The sequence below is a fragment of the Girardinichthys multiradiatus genome, chromosome 22 (assembly GCF_021462225.1).
Source record: "Girardinichthys multiradiatus isolate DD_20200921_A chromosome 22, DD_fGirMul_XY1, whole genome shotgun sequence".
In the NCBI taxonomy this organism is placed as follows: Eukaryota; Metazoa; Chordata; class Actinopteri; order Cyprinodontiformes; family Goodeidae; genus Girardinichthys; species Girardinichthys multiradiatus.
This window is the reverse complement of record NC_061814.1, coordinates 20,098,193-20,116,845: the sequence shown is the minus strand read 5'-3', so window position 1 is coordinate 20,116,845 and position 18,653 is coordinate 20,098,193. Positions and strand designations below refer to the sequence as shown.

At 40.1% G+C, this 18,653-nt stretch overlaps 1 protein-coding gene across 3 annotated transcripts; it reads right to left on the bottom strand.

Moving 5' to 3' along the window:
• Positions 1 to 1,041: 1,041 nt before the first annotated feature.
• edrf1 (erythroid differentiation regulatory factor 1) lies at positions 1,042 to 17,949 on the bottom strand. 3 transcript variants are annotated; one of them, XM_047351759.1, is made up of 26 exons: positions 17,824 to 17,949; positions 17,411 to 17,565; positions 16,684 to 16,892; positions 13,985 to 14,051; positions 13,781 to 13,906; positions 13,565 to 13,689; positions 12,394 to 12,541; positions 11,723 to 11,824; positions 11,490 to 11,611; positions 7,460 to 7,571; positions 7,164 to 7,311; positions 6,953 to 7,064; positions 6,580 to 6,691; positions 6,132 to 6,419; positions 5,967 to 6,038; positions 5,722 to 5,863; positions 5,438 to 5,629; positions 4,986 to 5,186; positions 4,632 to 4,850; positions 4,257 to 4,483; positions 4,003 to 4,161; positions 2,849 to 2,998; positions 2,474 to 2,627; positions 2,242 to 2,357; positions 1,992 to 2,164; positions 1,042 to 1,895 (listed from the first exon to the last, which is right to left on the bottom strand). In XM_047351759.1, the coding sequence occupies exons 2-26, from the start codon at positions 17,546 to 17,548 to the stop codon at positions 1,766 to 1,768; spliced, it is 3,744 nt and encodes a 1,247-aa protein (XP_047207715.1). In that variant the 5' UTR covers positions 17,549 to 17,565; positions 17,824 to 17,949; the 3' UTR covers positions 1,042 to 1,765. The 3 variants fall into 3 exon arrangements, with proteins under 3 accessions (XP_047207715.1, XP_047207716.1, XP_047207714.1); XM_047351760.1 differs by having other exon boundaries at positions 1,992 to 2,161; positions 17,411 to 17,939; XM_047351758.1 differs by having other exon boundaries at positions 17,411 to 17,936.
• Between the last annotated feature and the right edge of the window lie 704 nt (positions 17,950 to 18,653).

The window sequence follows — 18,653 nt, the reverse complement described above, 5'->3', positions numbered from 1 at the left end:
TTAAACTGGTTCTTGGTAGAGTCAAACTCAATCCTTCCCTACATATGAGCAAAGTCTACTTCGGTGATAAATTTAAATGTACAATTCTTTACAAAATGGTACAGTTTAAAAGTGGTGATGAAAACATCATTGCCAATATGCAGGTACTAAAATAAATAATACAGACAATAATAGTCCCTGCCCCTTTAAAAAACTTCAGCAGCATTGCCTGAGTTTGCGTTTGTTATTAACTGACACTATAGAGCTGTAAATGACAGATGTGTTAAAGGCTTTTCAGAAAGCCTAGTCAAAGAGCTGAGACCCAGGCATGAGCAGAGGGCTGTACTACACAGCGTTTCTAGCCAGCTTTATTGAGCTGAATGTCAAGAGTTTTCAGTATCCCAATGGTGGATCTGTTTGATCACAGCAGCAGGAGGGACTAAAGTCATAACTTGCTCCAGAGAAGGTTCAGTTTGGGGTTTTGGATGTGAGAAATACCACCAGGTCATTAAATCTTCAGCTAAGGCTACATCTAAGTCTTCACACAGTTGTAACCAAGTTTGATGACTCTAAGTCACCAATATAAAAGCTTTTGGCTGGACTATTAAATAACTAGCCTGACACTTATTGTATATTAAGTAACTCACTGCATTTCAAAATTGACAAAAAACCTCCAGTTTGGTGACATCAGGAAAAAAGTGCCAAGTGCATGACGTCACCATCCGACTAGTAAATAAAACTGATCGCTTAAAATGGGCCGTTTGTTTTATATTATTAAAAATATATGAAAAATGTTCTTTAGCTTTAACAAGGTTAGAAAATACATCCACATGTGTAAATCTGACAGTATATAGAACAGCTTTAAATGTTGATCAATTAAGTTACTTCAATATTACAGGTACATCTTCATAAATTACAACATCTTACAATTTTAATTTCTAAAGTGAAACTTGTAGAATATATATATATACTTATTTCACCCAGAGTGATTTATTTAAAACCTTATTTTTGGTTATTTTGATATGCATGACTTGCTGCTAATGATTTTTTTTTTTATTCTTGAAATTCAGATATTAATTACAGACAAAAAAAGAAAGGATTTTTAATACAGAAATGTTGTGCCCTGACTGATCTCCTCCATGCCACGCTGCATTAATGCAGAAATTAATGCAAAAGGAGCCCAGACCAAACAATGCAGAGTACATGGACATAATTGTCAGCAGGCTGAAAGCTCTGTATGAAAAATCTTTTTGTTAACACACTTTCTGAAAAACTGGTTTTTGGGTATTCATTAGCTGTAGGCCAAACACTTTTTTAAATTTAATTAATGAAATAAACTCTTTGAGGATCTTGCAATTTACTGGGATGTACCTCTCTAATAATACTGTTTATTTACTTGTAGTCACTAAAGGGATTTGAATATCATATGTGAAAATTTAAAAAATAAGAGTTCTTCTGTTTGGAGGCAGAACTCAAGACATTAGGTCATGACCTCAATAACAGGCATGGAACTTGCTTAACTGCAAAACTACAAAACCAATGTTATTCTCTTATTCGTATTGCTTTTTCATTTATCCTCTCCTTTAATGCAGCAAACCTGTCTTTCCTAATGAAGTATCAGGGGATTGTGTGGTTGCTTGGTGTGTTTTAAGTGGAAAAGTCATCTAATCATGGTACTCATAACCTTTGGGTGTAGAGTTAATTGTTGTTGAACTTGCTACGCTGTGTGCTCCTCTGGTCCTCTCCGTTTTTTAGCTGTATTTGTTTCTATGTTGTCACTTCCTGTTCATGGGGTCAGCTGCTGCAGGAGCTCGATGTAGAGCTCGACCCGATTGAGGAGGGGTGCGTCTTTCTCAGCGCGCAGCAACTTGGAGTACACGATTTTGTAGTTTTTTAACATGCCCTCGTCCTTATTGCTGTAAGCAAAACATAAGTGAGCTGGTCAGTGATGTGATGGACAGGCGGAAAATATGCGAACAAAGCACACGCAGGGTTTTAAGACTGCTGCTCACCTGGGTTTCCGTTTGGTTGTCGTCATCAGTTTGATCACTTGTAACAGCAGGAAGGAGAAACTTGGCTCAAACACACCAATTAACTTCAACACTTCCTGGAGGTCCAGTCCAGATGTGGAGTCACTGGCCCTATCAGGAGAGTGTGCTGACTCAGCAGCAGATGGTTCAGTCTGCTGCAGGAAAAAAGGTTTGTATGCTGTAAGCAATGTCTGCTGGTAAGAGCGAGTAATGGAACAAAGATTTTACTTACTTCTGCCTGCTGTTCCAACAGCTCCTTATGGATCAACTGGAAAGCATACCGAGTTTCTGACATTATCTCCATTGCTCCAATCAGGCTCTTCAGCTTAGCCACGCTGCTGCTCTGACCTTTAACAATGACACACAAAATAACTGTGGGAAGCTTCGGAATGAAATATCACAACGTTCTCTAATTTAAGAATTGAACATGAGTCCAAACATCGGTACGAGGAATGGTTCCCCACCTGCCATCGTAAACTCAGTGAAAGCCACCCTCTCCAGCAGTGTGCGCAGCAGCTCGCAGGGAGTATCTTTGAGGCTGAGGAATAAAGAGACAGCTTTGCTGTAGTGAAGCTCAGCCAGGCTGCGATGTTGCTTCCTCATATGTTCATCCCCCACCTGTGACACAAGTACAACCAGAAACTCAGACATCCATCAGCAAAAAGCAGCTGCCGCGAGAACGATGCGGACCTCTCATTTAATTATTTTTCCAGAGTTAGAAAGCTTTTATTTATGGCATCCAGAAAACTGTTATACGAGTCAGGAAAAGTAATCTTAGCAAAAGGAGTTATTTAGGCAAATTAGAACATATGAAAACAGTGACTAGAACTGTGTCTTACTTGGTTTCGGAAGCAGCTGTGGTACATGGAGGCCAAGCGGTGGTGGATGGTTGCAGCTCTGTACTGGTACAGCGGCTGCCGGGGCGATTCCGTTTGCAGGTCGCAGTATTTTAAGGACTTCATCATGGCGTCCGTCACCTCCCGTTCAATCTGGCAAAACACAAAAAACACATTTTTGAAGTGGAAGTAATACAAAACCATTAAAACCAGGTTGTGCATAGAACACGTGCATCTAAATAAATTTGAATATCATCTGAATTTATTATTTCAGTTATTCAATTCAAAGAGTGAAACTCGTAATGTACATTCGTTACAGTGACTTTTTTCCAGGTGTCTATTTCTGTGAATTTTGATGACTGGGTTGGACAGATGCATTGCTGCTAGTAAACAACTATAACTGAACTAAAATATCTCAGAAAACTGGAATATTACAAGACATTAACATCAATAAAAGAAAGGATTTTTTTCAGTTATAAAAAGCATATCGATGTGCTGTACCGTATATGCACTAACTACTGTGTTGAGTCTCCTTTTGCTTAAATTACATCATTAAAGCGGCGTGGCGTGGGGGCAGTCCACCTGCGGCTCTGCTGAGCTGTTAAAGAAGCTGAGGTTGCTGTAACAACATCCTTTAGCTTGTCTGCATTGATGGGTCTCTGTAGGGTTTTGGTCAGACCAGTGATATCATGGTCATCAAATCAAGTATTGGTAGTTTTAATGGTGTGTTTCGAAAAAAGGACTTTGGACCACTGAGGGACTAACCAGTCTTTTTTCTCCTTAGCCCAGGTAAGACGGTTTTGACTCTGCTACACAATTACCTCAAGGCTGCAATTTTCTATGTTGGTTGTTCACCATTTTCTACTACACTTTTTTCTACAACTTTTACCCTCCTTGTACAGGGTGTCAGAGCCCAATAGGTGGAAAAATGTCAAGACAGCAGTCTTCCACATGATTGTGCTGGCTGTGACATGCTCATAGCACAACAATAGCACGACATCTCTATGTTAAAATTCCCTTGGGTTACCTGAAATAAATTACCCTTTGATGATAGCCTAAATTACTGAAATGAGCCAGTTCATATTGTCAGTGTTCCTGAAAGGTGGAAGAAATGCAGCATTGTTAGGACAAGTCTGGCGTAGCATGTGTGGACTCACTTGCTCCTGGGCCTTCCTGGATAATGGTGCGTAGTCCTGCAGAAGCGTAGCCAGGGTGAAATAGGTGGTGGACAGCTCCCAGTTTACACTGTCCCATACAGCTGAATGACTCTTCCTGCTACCCAGTGCCCTCAAAGCTTGCAAGTAATAATCTATCGACTGAGGCAAAACAAAATTATAATAATAATACAAAGTACAAATGGAAAGAATTAGAATATATTAGATACGTTTTTGTAGAATCTCTGATATTAGACCTTGTTGTAGTAAAGGGCCTCATCGGGAGAGAACTCCCCTCTGCTCTCGTCGGCAGAGACAGGACAATGGGCCTGAGCACAGATCCTCATCAGCCTGCCTGTATTACAAAGCAGTAAGGCTGTGTTGGTGCTGTCCCTGATGGTCTCAAAGTCCTTCATTCCTTTCTCAAACAAGCTAAAACTCTTCCTCCACAGGTCCTGTTCTGCTGCAGACACCGACTTTTTTACTGGAACAGAAACAGAGACAAGTTTTGCTAATTATTTTTAATGTTTTCACTTTTTAGAAAAACATCTAAATAGAGGAAGCACGAAATTCGGCAAGTGCTAAACGAATAAATAGACGTGTTAATTAATCCAAAAGGTCTGATAATTTACCTTGTTTTTCCGTCTGCATGGCTGCTGCCTGGTTCATGTAGTAGACTCCCATCTCGTTGCGGATATTTCCCAGGCGTTTGAGCAGCTGGGACAGCTGATCGGAAGATTGATCTTTCAAGACCTCAGAGATGAGCAGTTCATGTGCCGCCTCGTAGCATCTACTACTAACAAACAGCTGGTACTCGGGGTCCATGGCCAGATCTGTTGCCATACTAAAATCTTATGAGAAGAAAGAAAGAGGATTAAAATATTGAATATTGAGTCAAAATCACACCAAAAACTTGAAATCCTTTTCATAGCTTTGTTGTAAGTGATACAGAGTGAAGGTTTCACTCTAAACCCCCTGAGACTGACCCTGGCAGCTGCTCTCTCTGTGCAGACTGTGCAGGATCTCCTGGTCCTCTATGGTCTGGTAGCTGTATTCCTCCAGGTAAGCTGCCCTGTTGCTGGCATTCTGGGCCAACATCAGCTGGATGTCCCCGCACAGTGAGAGGCACTGGCTGTGAAACTCTAGCACGTGTGGATGCAGCATTTCACTCACGGAACAGTAAGCATCTGGGGAAAATAATGAAATGAGAATAATGAGGAACACGAGGAAACCCTAGTTACAGTATCAATTCAGAAACCCTCATTAGGGTATGAAAGTTATTTCTTCACTTAATTTCCACTGTGCTTTACTCCTTGATTAACATTTGATTTATTGGATACAAATTACGAGCTAAATATTGGCAAAATCCAGATTATTGGAAAGAAACAAAAGTGGCAGTATGTAACTAAAAAGCAATAAAATGGATGAAAGTGCTAACCATAACACTGCAGTGAGAGCTTGATGTAGCGCAGGGCTCGACCATACTTCAGCAGGTTAGTGGCTGCATCAGACAGGACGTAGTATGCCTTGGAAGCTTTGAGGAAGAGCTGAAGTTTCATACGATGCTGCCAGGAGCCTGGGATCATTCCTGAGCGTGTTGGGTTGTTCTGGTCGACCTGCCTTGACCCCACTGGGCACATGTGGAAAATCCACAATTTCACCATTTAGGCATAATGTTTTTCTATTTCATTTTCTTTTGTGAAATAAAGACAGTAGACTCACCTCTCTCAAGAAGAAGAGAGATGCCTTTCTCCGAAGCTCCATTGGCACCTCCATCCTCATATTTTAGCGGGATGGGAGTATTAGGATCTGCAGAGGGTAGATCGCTCTCCTTCTTAATGCTGCCATCTACTTCTTTCAACCCCTGTGGATTACATTACAAGCTTTATTACATCTTTAATGTAGTTCTTCTGTGCAGGCAGATTGAAAAACACCTCTGTGAATTATGACATCATGTGAAAACTTGCCTTCAGTACATAGCTTAGGACATGTCTGCATCGCTCCTCTTTGTCTTGAGAAACAGGGAAAGCACAACTTGGCTGCAGAAATAAAAGAAAAACAATGCTTTATTTTTTGAAAACTATTTTTTCATCTTTAGTCTGAAAGAGGCAGAAAATAACAAAATAGCTCACTCTGATTTGGTGAGTTGATTTGTATTTCTCAGGTACCGACAGCTCCCCTACAGAGCGGATCACAGCCACAGCTTTGCTGTCGTTCTGAGGCCTGGAGCAACTACTGTAGGATCCGATCTCTTCCCCGTCCTCTGTCAGATCGTCATCCTCGCCCTCTTCTTCCTCCCTGTCTTCGTCACTGTTGCTGTCTTCGAAGCCACCGGCCCGCAGCGACTCGCCTCCATCTTCATCGGTTAGCTCGTCGAGCTGGAACAGCTCTGACAGCATGTAGTAGGCTGAGGCAATGATCTGACCGTGAGCAATCAGGGAAAAGAAGCAATTAGAACGAGTCAGGTTCCTTCAGGTCAAAGCTATTGACCTCCAAGTCAGGTGATTTCACCCTGTGCTTTCTGCTGGCTCTGAAAGCTAAAATGTAAAAAAAGAATGGGACGTTTCTTTCCCCACATACCTGAGGATGTTTTTCCGGATCAAGAAGTTTGAGGCAGTTTAGCAGCAGAGTTCTTATTTTGCCATAGTGCTTTCTGTTTTGACTTGCCTTCAGCATCAGGTTGCTGGCCACTCTGCACCCCAAAGACGTACAAGGACAGAATCTTAGCTCTTTGTTATATTATTTTCACCTATAATTTCAACTTTACATATTATTTTGAAACTGAACAGCATCTAAAGCTTGCATCTTTCCATGACATTTGTCAGCCTGCCCCCCCGCCCGCCAAATAAATATCTTATTTATATTATACACCAAGAATCCCCACAAAATGTTCCAATTCAGAAAGTAACTAAACAAAATCTAAAGAAAAATGGGAACCAATTAAGAAACTTACTTGTACAATAAAACAGCAACAGGTAGAGTGAAGGGATTCTGACATTTCTCTTCTTCAGCCTCCTCACACAAAGTAGTGAGATCATAAAGCTTCACAATGTCACTCCCACTAGCTGTGGATTAAAGACGTGACAGTAAGAAACATCAGATACACACACAGAGATGAAGCAGTTAACAGTTAAAGCAATTACATAAAAAGTATGTCCCCCCACCTTTGAAAAGCCAGTAGGTGTGACCCTCTTTAGTACAGTTGGACTTAAGGAAGGAGAGGATATTTTGGGCAATGTCTTTAACCACTCTTGTAGAGAAAGTCGAGTTCTCCAGATGAGGTATGTCTTCTGTTTTTATCATTTCATATTTCTGAAAGAAAAACCCATTAAGTGAAAAGAATTGAACAAACGTGTCAATATTGTTTTCAGGTTTTGTGTTCTATTGTATTTTAAAACAACTAGAAGTTAGATTTTAATATTTTGCTCAAGGCGTCGCTGACAAGCAAATGATAATTTACCTGAACAATGCCATTGACGTGAAAACACATAACCAGCTCTGGGACGTTGCACATGAGATTGTCGAGCCAGTAGTCGATTCCTGTCAAAATGTTGATTGGTTTGTTGCTGTCCCTGGAAAACAGAGAGCAAAGGTTCAATCTGGGCTCACAAAATGATCATTTAAATCAACATATGTTGCAACAATTTCTGGAAAATGCACCAAAAGAAATTGTTGAAACTGACTAGCTTTGTTATTGCGTACTTACGCACAAAGACCTTACGGCGCAATATTATATGCATGAGTCGGAATGTGCAAAAATGAACGTTGCATGAAAGTGTGCGGAAATCCATGCAAACGTGTCCCAAGAACGCAGTGGCATGTCCCGTTTACCTCAACTCATGATTCCTTTCTACTATAACAATAATTAGAATTATTCTAACTATAATAGTTGTGCTGGGAACAAACGTCAAGCAGGTTTGGTGCGAATGGCTGGCTTTTAAGGTGATGTTTTTTGTCTTCTGCTTTTTTTATGTGACGTCCTAAATGCTTTTAAAAGATTTAAAGTACTTCACATCATTTGTGGGGCGATAGTCTTCTGAATAGAAATATGGGAAGAATATTCACACCAACTATAACTGAGCTCAATGCATAAGCTAGATAACGCTGTTTGGATTTGACACATTAATTACTAAAGAAGTTTTATTCCAGCCAAGGATCATAATTGAGCTCTTACCATGTTAATGGTATTTAACCTTCTGCCACTCAATTTTTTAAATATATTGCTTATACTGGGGAAATTACTGTCAAATGAACACTGAGATCTATATTTCATATTCAGTGAATCTCCGCTTTCTTGCCATGGTTATTTGGACACATGGTAGGTGCCACCCGGCTGCTTATACTACTTTGCATTTGTATTTGTTGGCAGAGTCCCACGTGCAGCTGCGCAGAAGCTACGTCTACTGTGACATGTCTAGGCACAGGTTCATACATATGAATTTCTTTTGTGCGCAGCGAGTTTTAGAACTTCTCCCTACCTCCAAAGTTTAGTATGAAAGCTGTGCACTCTTTCGTACATGAGGGCCCAGATGAGGGTGAGTCAGTGAATAAATTAAAACATTTTACTTATTCTGACTCAGCCACTGCTCTGAATGTTCTGCAGGAACATTTGAAAAGGATTTTGTTTTCTAATAAGCACAAAACACTTGGATTAACATTAAAATTGTATTTATTCAGATGTTCTTACTATGATCAGTGGAATTAAAATGAAATCTGGTGCTCAAACAAAAAATGTTTTCAGTGCCCACCTTCAACCTTCCACATTTTGTCAAGTTTCAAACATGAACATGGATGAAGTATCTGAAAATCACTTTTTAAGTCTTGCCACAAAATCCTCAAACTGGATTTAGGTCTGGACTTTGACTAGGTCATACTATCACATAAATAAGAGTTGATCCAATCCATGCACTTGTAGCTCCAACTGTGTTTACAGTTGCTGTTCTGGTGGAGGGTGAAGCTCCATCCCGATCTCAAGACTGCAGCTTCTTACAATGTTTTCTCGAAGATAGTCCTGTATTTAACTCCATACATCTTTCCATCAACTCCCTGCTAAAGAAACTTATCCCCACAACATGATGCTTCCACCACCATGTTTCACTGTGACTATATTGCATTGAAGGTATTGTTCAGTAAGTTTCCACCACATAGCATTTTGCATGTAAGTTAGAAAGTTCAATGTTGGTCGTATCTGACCACTGTCTTCAACTTGTTAGATGTGTCCCCTACATCGTTGGCAGTGAATTGCGAATTGGGACTGTCCTGTCAACACATTCTCCCACCTCTGCAGCTCTTCCTGAGTACCAAGGGCCGCTTGTCTGCATCTGATTAATGCTCCTTGCACAAATTGTCAGTTTAGATTTGGACTTGAGTCATATTCATTCCATTGTGCGTAATCCCTGACCTGTGAGGTGTTCAAAGCTTGGTATATTGTTTTATAACTTGACTTGCTGCTCTCGGTGGGGTCAGACGCTTTTCCACTCTCTCCTTGATCCTCCCCCATCTTTTGCCCTACTTCAGCTTTTTGACTGTTTTTCTTAGAGCCTCTGTTCACATATCCTCCTAATTTGTTCATTATGGATTTGGTCAGCTGGTCTCTCAACGCAATCGATCAAATTTTCTCGACGGGAAGACAGGGTAAAGGGGAACCCTCTTGTCCAGACGGGATGTTCTTCTCCGGATACACAATGGATTCCTGGCAGCAGTGGAAGATTGTGTGCCTGGCAACAATATCAGTCGAGGACGTGGAAGATTTGTACATAATTGGATTTCTGATAACAGGATTTCTGCTTTTTGGAGTTGGCGGTTACCTGGCTTATTGAAAGATTCGTAAAACATCGGCAGCTGTTCAAAGCACTCCAAAGCTGCCTGGGATGTTTGAAGGGATCTTTAGAGCTCTCAGCACTCAGACTGATATGTTAAGAGAGCAGAATCGCAGGCTGGCTGCGTTTCCCACACTCAAAGGTGATATGATTTAATCTTGGAGAAAGTTGTTTGCTCAGGATCAACTGAAAGTGCCAGAAATTTGGCTATTTGGATTTGAAATTGAGAATGCCAGTAAGACTGCGAAGGCAGGTGGAAAATCACAGACGGCCTGAACCAAAACATTTATTGTTTGTCTAATTCAGGCGCCCCGATACGGCCTTCACAGGCTTCTTATCAAAACATTTCTCCTGGATGTTCTGTAAACACGACGCTCTGCCCCAGCAATCCCCCTCATCTGTGAACTGAACTGTATAGCTGTTTGATAAAACATCCATCTCTTCTTCAAGGACAATGGCACCTTCGTCAGTGTTGCACACATGATCATGCTAAAATATTGGCACCCACCAGTCCACCATGCCCCTGCAAAATCTTTGCTTATGTGTGTTGCTTTCCCATGCTCCTTATTTTTTACCTAAATGTGGATTTCATTTCTTCTCCTTTTCATAGATTTTTAGATTTACTAGTGAAAGGAAAATAATACTAGTTTCTTAAAAATTTGAACAAAAGCTGTTTTTACACCAGTGACTCAGCCTCCTCAGTTAGAACTCAGTGATTGCTTAGTTAAATTTCAATGGATGCAAATGACTATTATTAGACTACAACTGCATTTATACCAGCGAACCCAAGGATCATTCTCTCTTAGCACAAGATGCTTTCCCCTATATAGGACTTAATGATATAATTACCTCTTTAGAAAGATTGGTTTAGAACCAGCTCTTACCAGTAAAACCCAAAAGATTATAAATATTTTCTGTATCATTGTAATGTTGGCCAGAGATTTTTAGATTTCTCAGAAGGATTCATACATTTTTTGATTTCTTAGGATTGTAGTATCATTTGATTAGTTTTTCTGTATCTGTATCTGTGTTTATTTTCTTTATGATTGTATTGTAATTGTATGTACAGCGCTTTGAGTGTCTCATTACTGAAAAGCGCTATATAAATAAACTTACCCTACCTTAAGCATTAAATTTCTCCACAGCTTTATTCCAGACCCATCTTGTGTGTTCCTTTGTCTTCATCATGCTGTTTGTTCACTAATGTACTCTAACAAACCGTTGAAGCCTTCAAAGAACAAATGGGTTTACACAAACGCAGACTGGATTTGCTAACTAGGTGACTTGGGAAATCTGGATTTTATTAAGCTGTATCAGAGTATAGAGGTGAACTGAGCAAGCAGTTTTCAGCTGATTTTAGCAAAATAATACTGAAAAAAATATTTCTTTCAAGTTGTGAGATGGTGTACTACTTTCTTTGTGTTAAATACATAAACTCTCACTGAAAATGTACAAGGGGGTTGAATGCTTTGAATAGATACTGTATGTACCACTGATGACAGCCCACATTCTACAGTCAAACCATAAAACTTTATTTTCTGCTCCCATGTGTGCAGACAAATTTAGATTTCCTGACACAGTGGATGGCAATGGAATATTTTGTTGCAAATTAAAATATAATAGTTTTATCATCAAGATCTTTAATGAGATGATAAGAAATAAACTTCAAACCTCAGTCTCAGACTGACAGCAGGATATCGACCACCTCCGAAAATAGGCATGTTGGATCCCACCAGCATGTGGATATCCTCAAACGTCCACATGATGTTTCGCACAAAGTTGTTCCTTAAACCCTGTAAATGTGTGACATAAGAGCATATATAACAGTGTGTATATTTGGATTTCAGTCACAAGTTAACAGCTGTAGCAGGATTACATTATAGAAGAGTAAAATATTATGTTACCTGAATGTTTTCCCCTTCAATGAAGAGAGTAGGGAGGTTCTGCTCTTTAGGTACCGATGTCACCTGACCTAAAGCAAAATTGCTGTCGGCAGCACCACTTTCCTGCATGTTTAACAACATAAGCACTTTATTTTTGTAGATATCTCAGATAAGAATGTTTATATCAGCATTTCATTTAGATGAATTAATAGGCTGAAATTAACATGATACGTCAGTCAGTCATTTTCTACCGCTTATTCCATAGTGGGTCGCGGGGAAGCTGGTGCCTATCTCCAGCAGTCTATGGGCGAGAGGCAGGGTACACCCTGGACAGGTCGCCAGTCCATCACAGGGCAGCACACAAACAACCATGCACACACACTCATTCATACACCTAAGGGCAATTTAGAGTTACCAATTAACCTAACAGGAATGTTTTTGGACAGTGGGAGGAAGCCGGAGTACCCGGTGAGAGCCCACGCATGCACAGGGAGAACATGCAAACTCCATGCAGAAAGACCCCTGGATGGGAATTGAACCCAGGACCTTCTTGCTGCAAGGCAACAGTGCTACCAACTGTGCCACTGTGCAGCCCTAACATGATACGTTTCTGAGATTAATACTGAGCCTTTTCTTTCTAAAGGTAACTTTGTGCTGAGGAACAATCCTTAGTCCCTTAGTAGCTAAATTACCTGCTTGGGAGTATCTGTTTCCTCTGCTTCAGACATTGTGCTTATGAAAGTGGCAGGCCATGAAGAGCTGTACTTTTCAGCTCCATTCTCTTCATCCTCTTCAATCACATCTTCTGTTACAGGTTCTGCAGCTCCATCACCATTTATACTACAGGAAATACATGTTATGGTATAACATTTAAATAAATGCATATTCAGAGGTCCAAATAAACTGTATATTAAGGCCTAGTCCACACAAGGATCAAAACGGTATCATTTCCAAAACGTCAGTACAGACAGTACAATATTAGAAAACATGTGCGTCCACACGAGAGCATGCAGCACCACTAAAACCACTGTAGCGTGTATGCCAGGCCTATTAGTGGCGCTGTGACACTGCCACGGAAACACACCAAAGCAGTCGACAGAAACACCGGGCATGCGCAGACAACTCCTGCGAGGTAAACACAACAACATGACGGCTAATATGAACAACAGAGCTTCGAAGGAGAGCTTTATCTAGACTGATGATGAAGTCATGGTTGCAGAAGATTCTTCTGTAACTGCCATAACATGGCCAGTATTTGCCTTTGTGTGAACACAACACTGAACAGCGCCATGTTTGTTGTTATTGTGAGAGTGAGGCTCTTCCAATTACAGAGAGAGGTGTAGCTACGACATCATCATTTCAGAAAAGACGCTTTTCGCATGTACACATGGAAACACGAAATCTTTCCACTCTGGGACTCATATTCAAAAATGATAGTTTTCAGTCTCTGAAAACATCAGATTCATAAAAAAGCAACACCCAAATGACAAAATACCTTTGCAGATACACCTAAGCTCATCGTCGTCTGGATGGGACCCTTTCAAATCCGGTGTACATGCATAACGCGTCTATCCTCAAACGATGATGTCATAGCTCCAACTCTCTCTGTAACCTGCATGCGCCTCTTTGTCGCCATGTTGCTGCCTTTGACTAGCATGAGTTGTCTGGGCATTCTCAGTGTCTGTCCACTGATTTTGGAGTGTTTCTGTGGCTGCGTCACAGCCGCGGCATACATACTACAGAGTTTTCAGTGATGCTGCGTGCTCTCGTGTGGACGCACATTTCTTCTAAATCATTTTTGAAATGATACAGTTTTTGTCTACGTAAAACTAACTAATCTAAAAATAAAACCTAGACTACCACCTGTAGTAGAGGAACTTTGACAGGATGGCTTTCTGATACCAGTGCTCTTTGCTCTTCTTCTTTCTCTGCCATTTTTTATCTATTAAGCGCTGGTAAATCTCTTTGAGCCATGTCCAATCTCCCGTCTACAATAAACACATTATAGAATATAGTTAACAGATCTTATTGTGAAAATAGCTGTTCCAATGGAGCCTAATGAAACATGTCTCCCTGTACCTGAGAGGATCTTCTTAGGAGTTCTTGAGTATCCAGTTCATCTAGAAGCAATGTCCTTCCAACACGGTGAACAGCCATACTAACATGGGATTTGCTGTAGGGGATTTTCAGAAGCTTCTTGATGTTCTGAAGTAAACAGAAAACATTATGTTGTTTTGGCTATGTGTACATTTCAGAAACAAGTACCAGAAAAGCTCTACCAACCTCAGAATCTGATACAACATCCACGTCATCCCCAATGCAATCAATGAAGTCATAGGCCATCCCAAAACTGCAAAGATAAAAAAAAAGAATCATAATAGGAAGGGATTTCGCCAACTCCAACCTGTTGCACTGCATTCTCATTCAGCACTTCACCTACTCTGAGATACTTCATTTAGAAATGGCTGTTAGATGGTTAAGAACTCTTTGAATTATACAATGACAAGTTCTCGGATTCCAGTTACTACTAATTTAGTGTAAAGCTTTGTCACATATAGTAATTTTAAAACAGCAGACATCCAGTTGCTACTAAGTGACATATACAGGTCCTTCTCAAAATATTAGCATATTGTGATAAAGTTCATTATTTTCCATAATGTCATGATGAAAATTTAACATTCATATATTTTAGATTCATTGCACACTAACTGAAATATTTCAGGTCTTTTATTGTCTTAATACGGATGATTTTGGCATACAGCTCATGAAAACCCAAAATTCCTATCTCACAAAATTAGCATATCATTAAAAGGGTCTCTAAACGAGCTATGAACCTAATCATCTGAATCAACGAGTTAACTCTAAACACCTGCAAAAGATTCCTGAGGCCTTTAAAACTCCCAGCCTGGTTCATCACTCAAAACCCCAATCATGGGTAAGACTGCCGACCTGACTGCTGTCCAGAAGGCCACTATTGACACCCTCAAGCAAGAGGGTAAGACACAGAAAGAAATTTCTGAACGAATAGGCTGTTCCCAGAGTGCTGTATCAAGGCACCTCAGTGGGAAGTCTGTGGGAAGGAAAAAGTGTGGCAGAAAACGCTGCACAACGAGAAGAGGTGACCGGACCCTGAGGAAGATTGTGGAGAAGGGCCGATTCCAGACCTTGGGGGATCTGCGGAAGCAGTGGACTGAGTCTGGAGTAGAAACATCCAGAGCCACCGTGCACAGGCGTGTGCAAGAAATGGGCTACAGGTGCCGCATTCCCCAGGTCAAGCCACTTTTGAACCAGAAACAGCAGCAGCAGCGCCTGACCTGGGCTACAGAGAAGCAGCACTGGACTGTTGCTCAGTGGTCCAAAGTACTTTTTTCGGATGAAAGCAAATTCTGCATGTCATTCGGAAATCAAGGTGCCAAAGTCTGGAGGAAGACTGGGGAGAAGGAAATGCCAAAATGCCAGAAGTCCAGTGTCAAGTACCCACAGTCAGTGATGGTCTGGGGTGCCGTGTCAGCTGCTGGTGTTGGTCCACTGTGTTTTATCAAGGGCAGGGTCAATGCAGCTAGCTATCAGGAGATTTTGGAGCACTTCATGCTTCCATCTGCTGAAAAGCTTTATGGAGATGAAGATTTCATTTTTCAGCAGGATCTGGCACCTGCTCACAGTGCCAAAACCACTGGTAAATGGTTTACTGACCATGGTATCACTGTGCTCAATTGGCCTGCCAACTCTCCTGACCTGAACCCCATAGAGAATCTGTGGGATATTGTGAAGAGAACGTTGAGAGACTCAAGACCCAACACTCTGGATGAGCTAAAGGCCGCTATCGAAGCATCCTGGGCCTCCATAAGACCTCAGCAGTGCCACAGGCTGATTGCCTCCATGCCACGCCGCATTGAAGCAGTCATTTCTGCCAAAGGATTCCCAACCAAGTATTGAGTGCATAACTGTACATGATTATTTGAAGGTTGACGTTTTTTGGATTAAAAACACTTTTCTTTTATTGGTCGGATGAAATATGCTAATTTTGTGAGATAGGAATTTTGGGTTTTCATGAGCTGTATGCCAAAATCATCCGTATTAAGACAATAAAAGACCTGAAATATTTCAGTTATTGTGCAATGAATCTAAAATATATGAATGTTAAATTTTCATCATGACATTATGGAAAATAATGAACTTTATCACAATATGCTAATATTTTGAGAAGGACCTGTAGACTCTTTGTTGCACAGAAACACAGTCAATAAGATGGTTTGGTCAGCTGCAACAATTTCCTCCTTTAACGCAAAGAAGTATTCCTCGTCTAACAGGAGTCATGATCAAGTCAAGGTCTTAATTAGAACAGGAAATAGCACAGTGTCTTAGATATGTCAAGGGCATCAGCTCCAGCTTCACATCTCTCGAGGTTACAACACACAGGGACCTTTTGTTTCAATGACTGTGCAAAATACAGCTGGATAGTCAATTAAAAATGCAGGATTTTGCAAAAATGTAGAAAAGTGTAAAAAAAAAAAAAAACAATTGTATTAATTTTTGCATTGTGTTCACCTGGGTCACACATAGCAAACCTGGCATTAATGTATTAATGGTGAACGGTAGAGAGGGAGGATAGCGGTAAACGGGGGTGAGGTGATCACCTTCTTTCTTTCTGACTACAGAGGGATGTATTTTTTCCTCCTTTTTCCACTCTTGTGTTTACTGAAATTATGCTGATGCTACGACTAACTGGTCAGATAGGGATCCTTATAAGTCTGTCCTGCTGGACAGTGTGCACAGTGGCAACAATGCTGAATGTGGCATGTGATTTTAGCACTTTTAAATAATTTGTATTACTCTGATCACATGTTTTCTCCTTGCAAATGAATGCGTAGGATGACTTTGCCAAGTACATGAGCCAGCTCGCCGTGCACCTCTCACAACCCTTAAACATACATTCAAAGTTTCCATTCTATTAGTAAAACCACAATACTGAAAGCTAATACCTAGAAAAAGGTTTGCTTTTGCTGCTGGAGCCTAACACGGTGGTGCCAGCACTGCCCAGCTGGGCGTTTTCTCTCAACCAGTTGGCAGGTGGCAGCTTCAGGTCTGTCTTCTCCTGCAGGAGGGCATAGCTGGTGGGAGGTGGGGCAGCGGAGTACTTCACCACGGCACAGCTTTTTACTTCTCCGTTGCCTAAGCATACAGTCATATCCTAAAAAATAAGACAATTAAATAGATGAGCATGCCCGGTGTTTATAGATGAGGAATAATAACCATGTTCATGCCAAATTGATTTATTTGGCACTTTAAACAAGCAATAAAAAAATACAACTAACTAGCAAAGCAGTCAAAAAGGTCAAAAGCCACATAGAAAAGGTGAGACTTTAAAAGGATGGGACCAGACAATTTAGAAATGTTAACACCAACAATAAAACCTTAAAATCTATTTATTCATTTCATAATCTGTCAACATGTTTGACATGTCTACAGTAACATATTTTGCTGGCTAACACAAAGATATTTAACCAACTATAAGTGAGTATGTGGCTGCCATTTTGCTTTCATTGCTTGACACCTGATTATGGTACTGTCTGCGTTCCCTCAAAAACAGCTTTTAACTTGCTGCTGAAGGATGTAATTGTGAGAATTTCAGATGAAAACACAGTCAATACACACAGAATACTGTAATTAAACTTTTTTTTTTTTATAAAACAGAAAGCTGGAACTTACATGTTTGGTGTAATCTCCAATGCAAGCGGGAGCACCAAGATCCTCTTTTGAATTATCCATCAAGGGAATCCCAGGCTCTCTGTCCTCAGGTGGTGAGCTCATACTGAACAATTGACTCTTTCCTCCTATTTCTATCATCTACGGATTTTTACTAACTGGAAAACACACACATGATGACCCATGAAATAACTTTAGATTGTCTTCATAAAGTACGTAATAACATAACTGTATCGATAAAGTCAGTGATAACTCTAGAGTTAGTCAGATTGTCAAGCTAGCTCAACGAAACAGCATTTAACGTAAAACAAGTCTTCACAATAGCTAACCCACACTCAAACGATACGTTACTTTTTGTAATCTAAATAATGTATAGCCAATGGTCAATAAACAGGTTTTAGAAGCCTATAGCATACCTTCTTGCCATCTGCAGCTACTCTGTGTGCAGCTCTGTCACTGAAAACAAGCTAACGACAACTTCCGGCTGCACGGTAAAGCGAACTGCAAAAACTCCTCGTGTTTTTTTTTTTTTTTTTTATGAATTCCGTTTGCAATTTAACAACGAGAAAAAAGACAATTACACTGCTACACAGTAAACTACAGTCTTTATGAATGAGAATATTTTTCATAAAACACGATGTTATGAAAAGAGGCGTGAACCGGAAATAGATTGGGGAGATTTTTCTAGAAAAATTGAGCACCTCCTGTTTTGTTCTGTGAGGGCTTTTATTCTGAAATTCTTCCCAGACAGGAACATTTTAATTTGTATATTTGAAATGTATATTTGTGCATTTTAAATATCAAGGACCACAATCAAATCTAAATAAATGCTTTGTTTGATAAATATTTGTATATTTGTGCCACAGTCCATCATAAAATAACTTAAACCATCATTAAGGCCCTTCAAATAGATCCGAAGATCTGATTGGGTAATCTGCAGCCCAAAATACAAACCAATCATATGGCAGTATCAGCCCTGCCCACTCTCATTCATGATTTGCTGCAAAGGTAAAAAAATAACTTAGATATGTATTTAATAAATAACTTAAATAATTATCTGTAGAATTATTTATTTCATATATTTATTTCTAGTTTTATTCAAATTGCACTTTTTATATATACGTATATAATTTTAAGTATTATATTATATTATATTATATTATATTATATTATATTATATTATATTATATTATATTATATTATATTATATACTGGGACCTACATGCAGCGAATGTCACGCTGCATA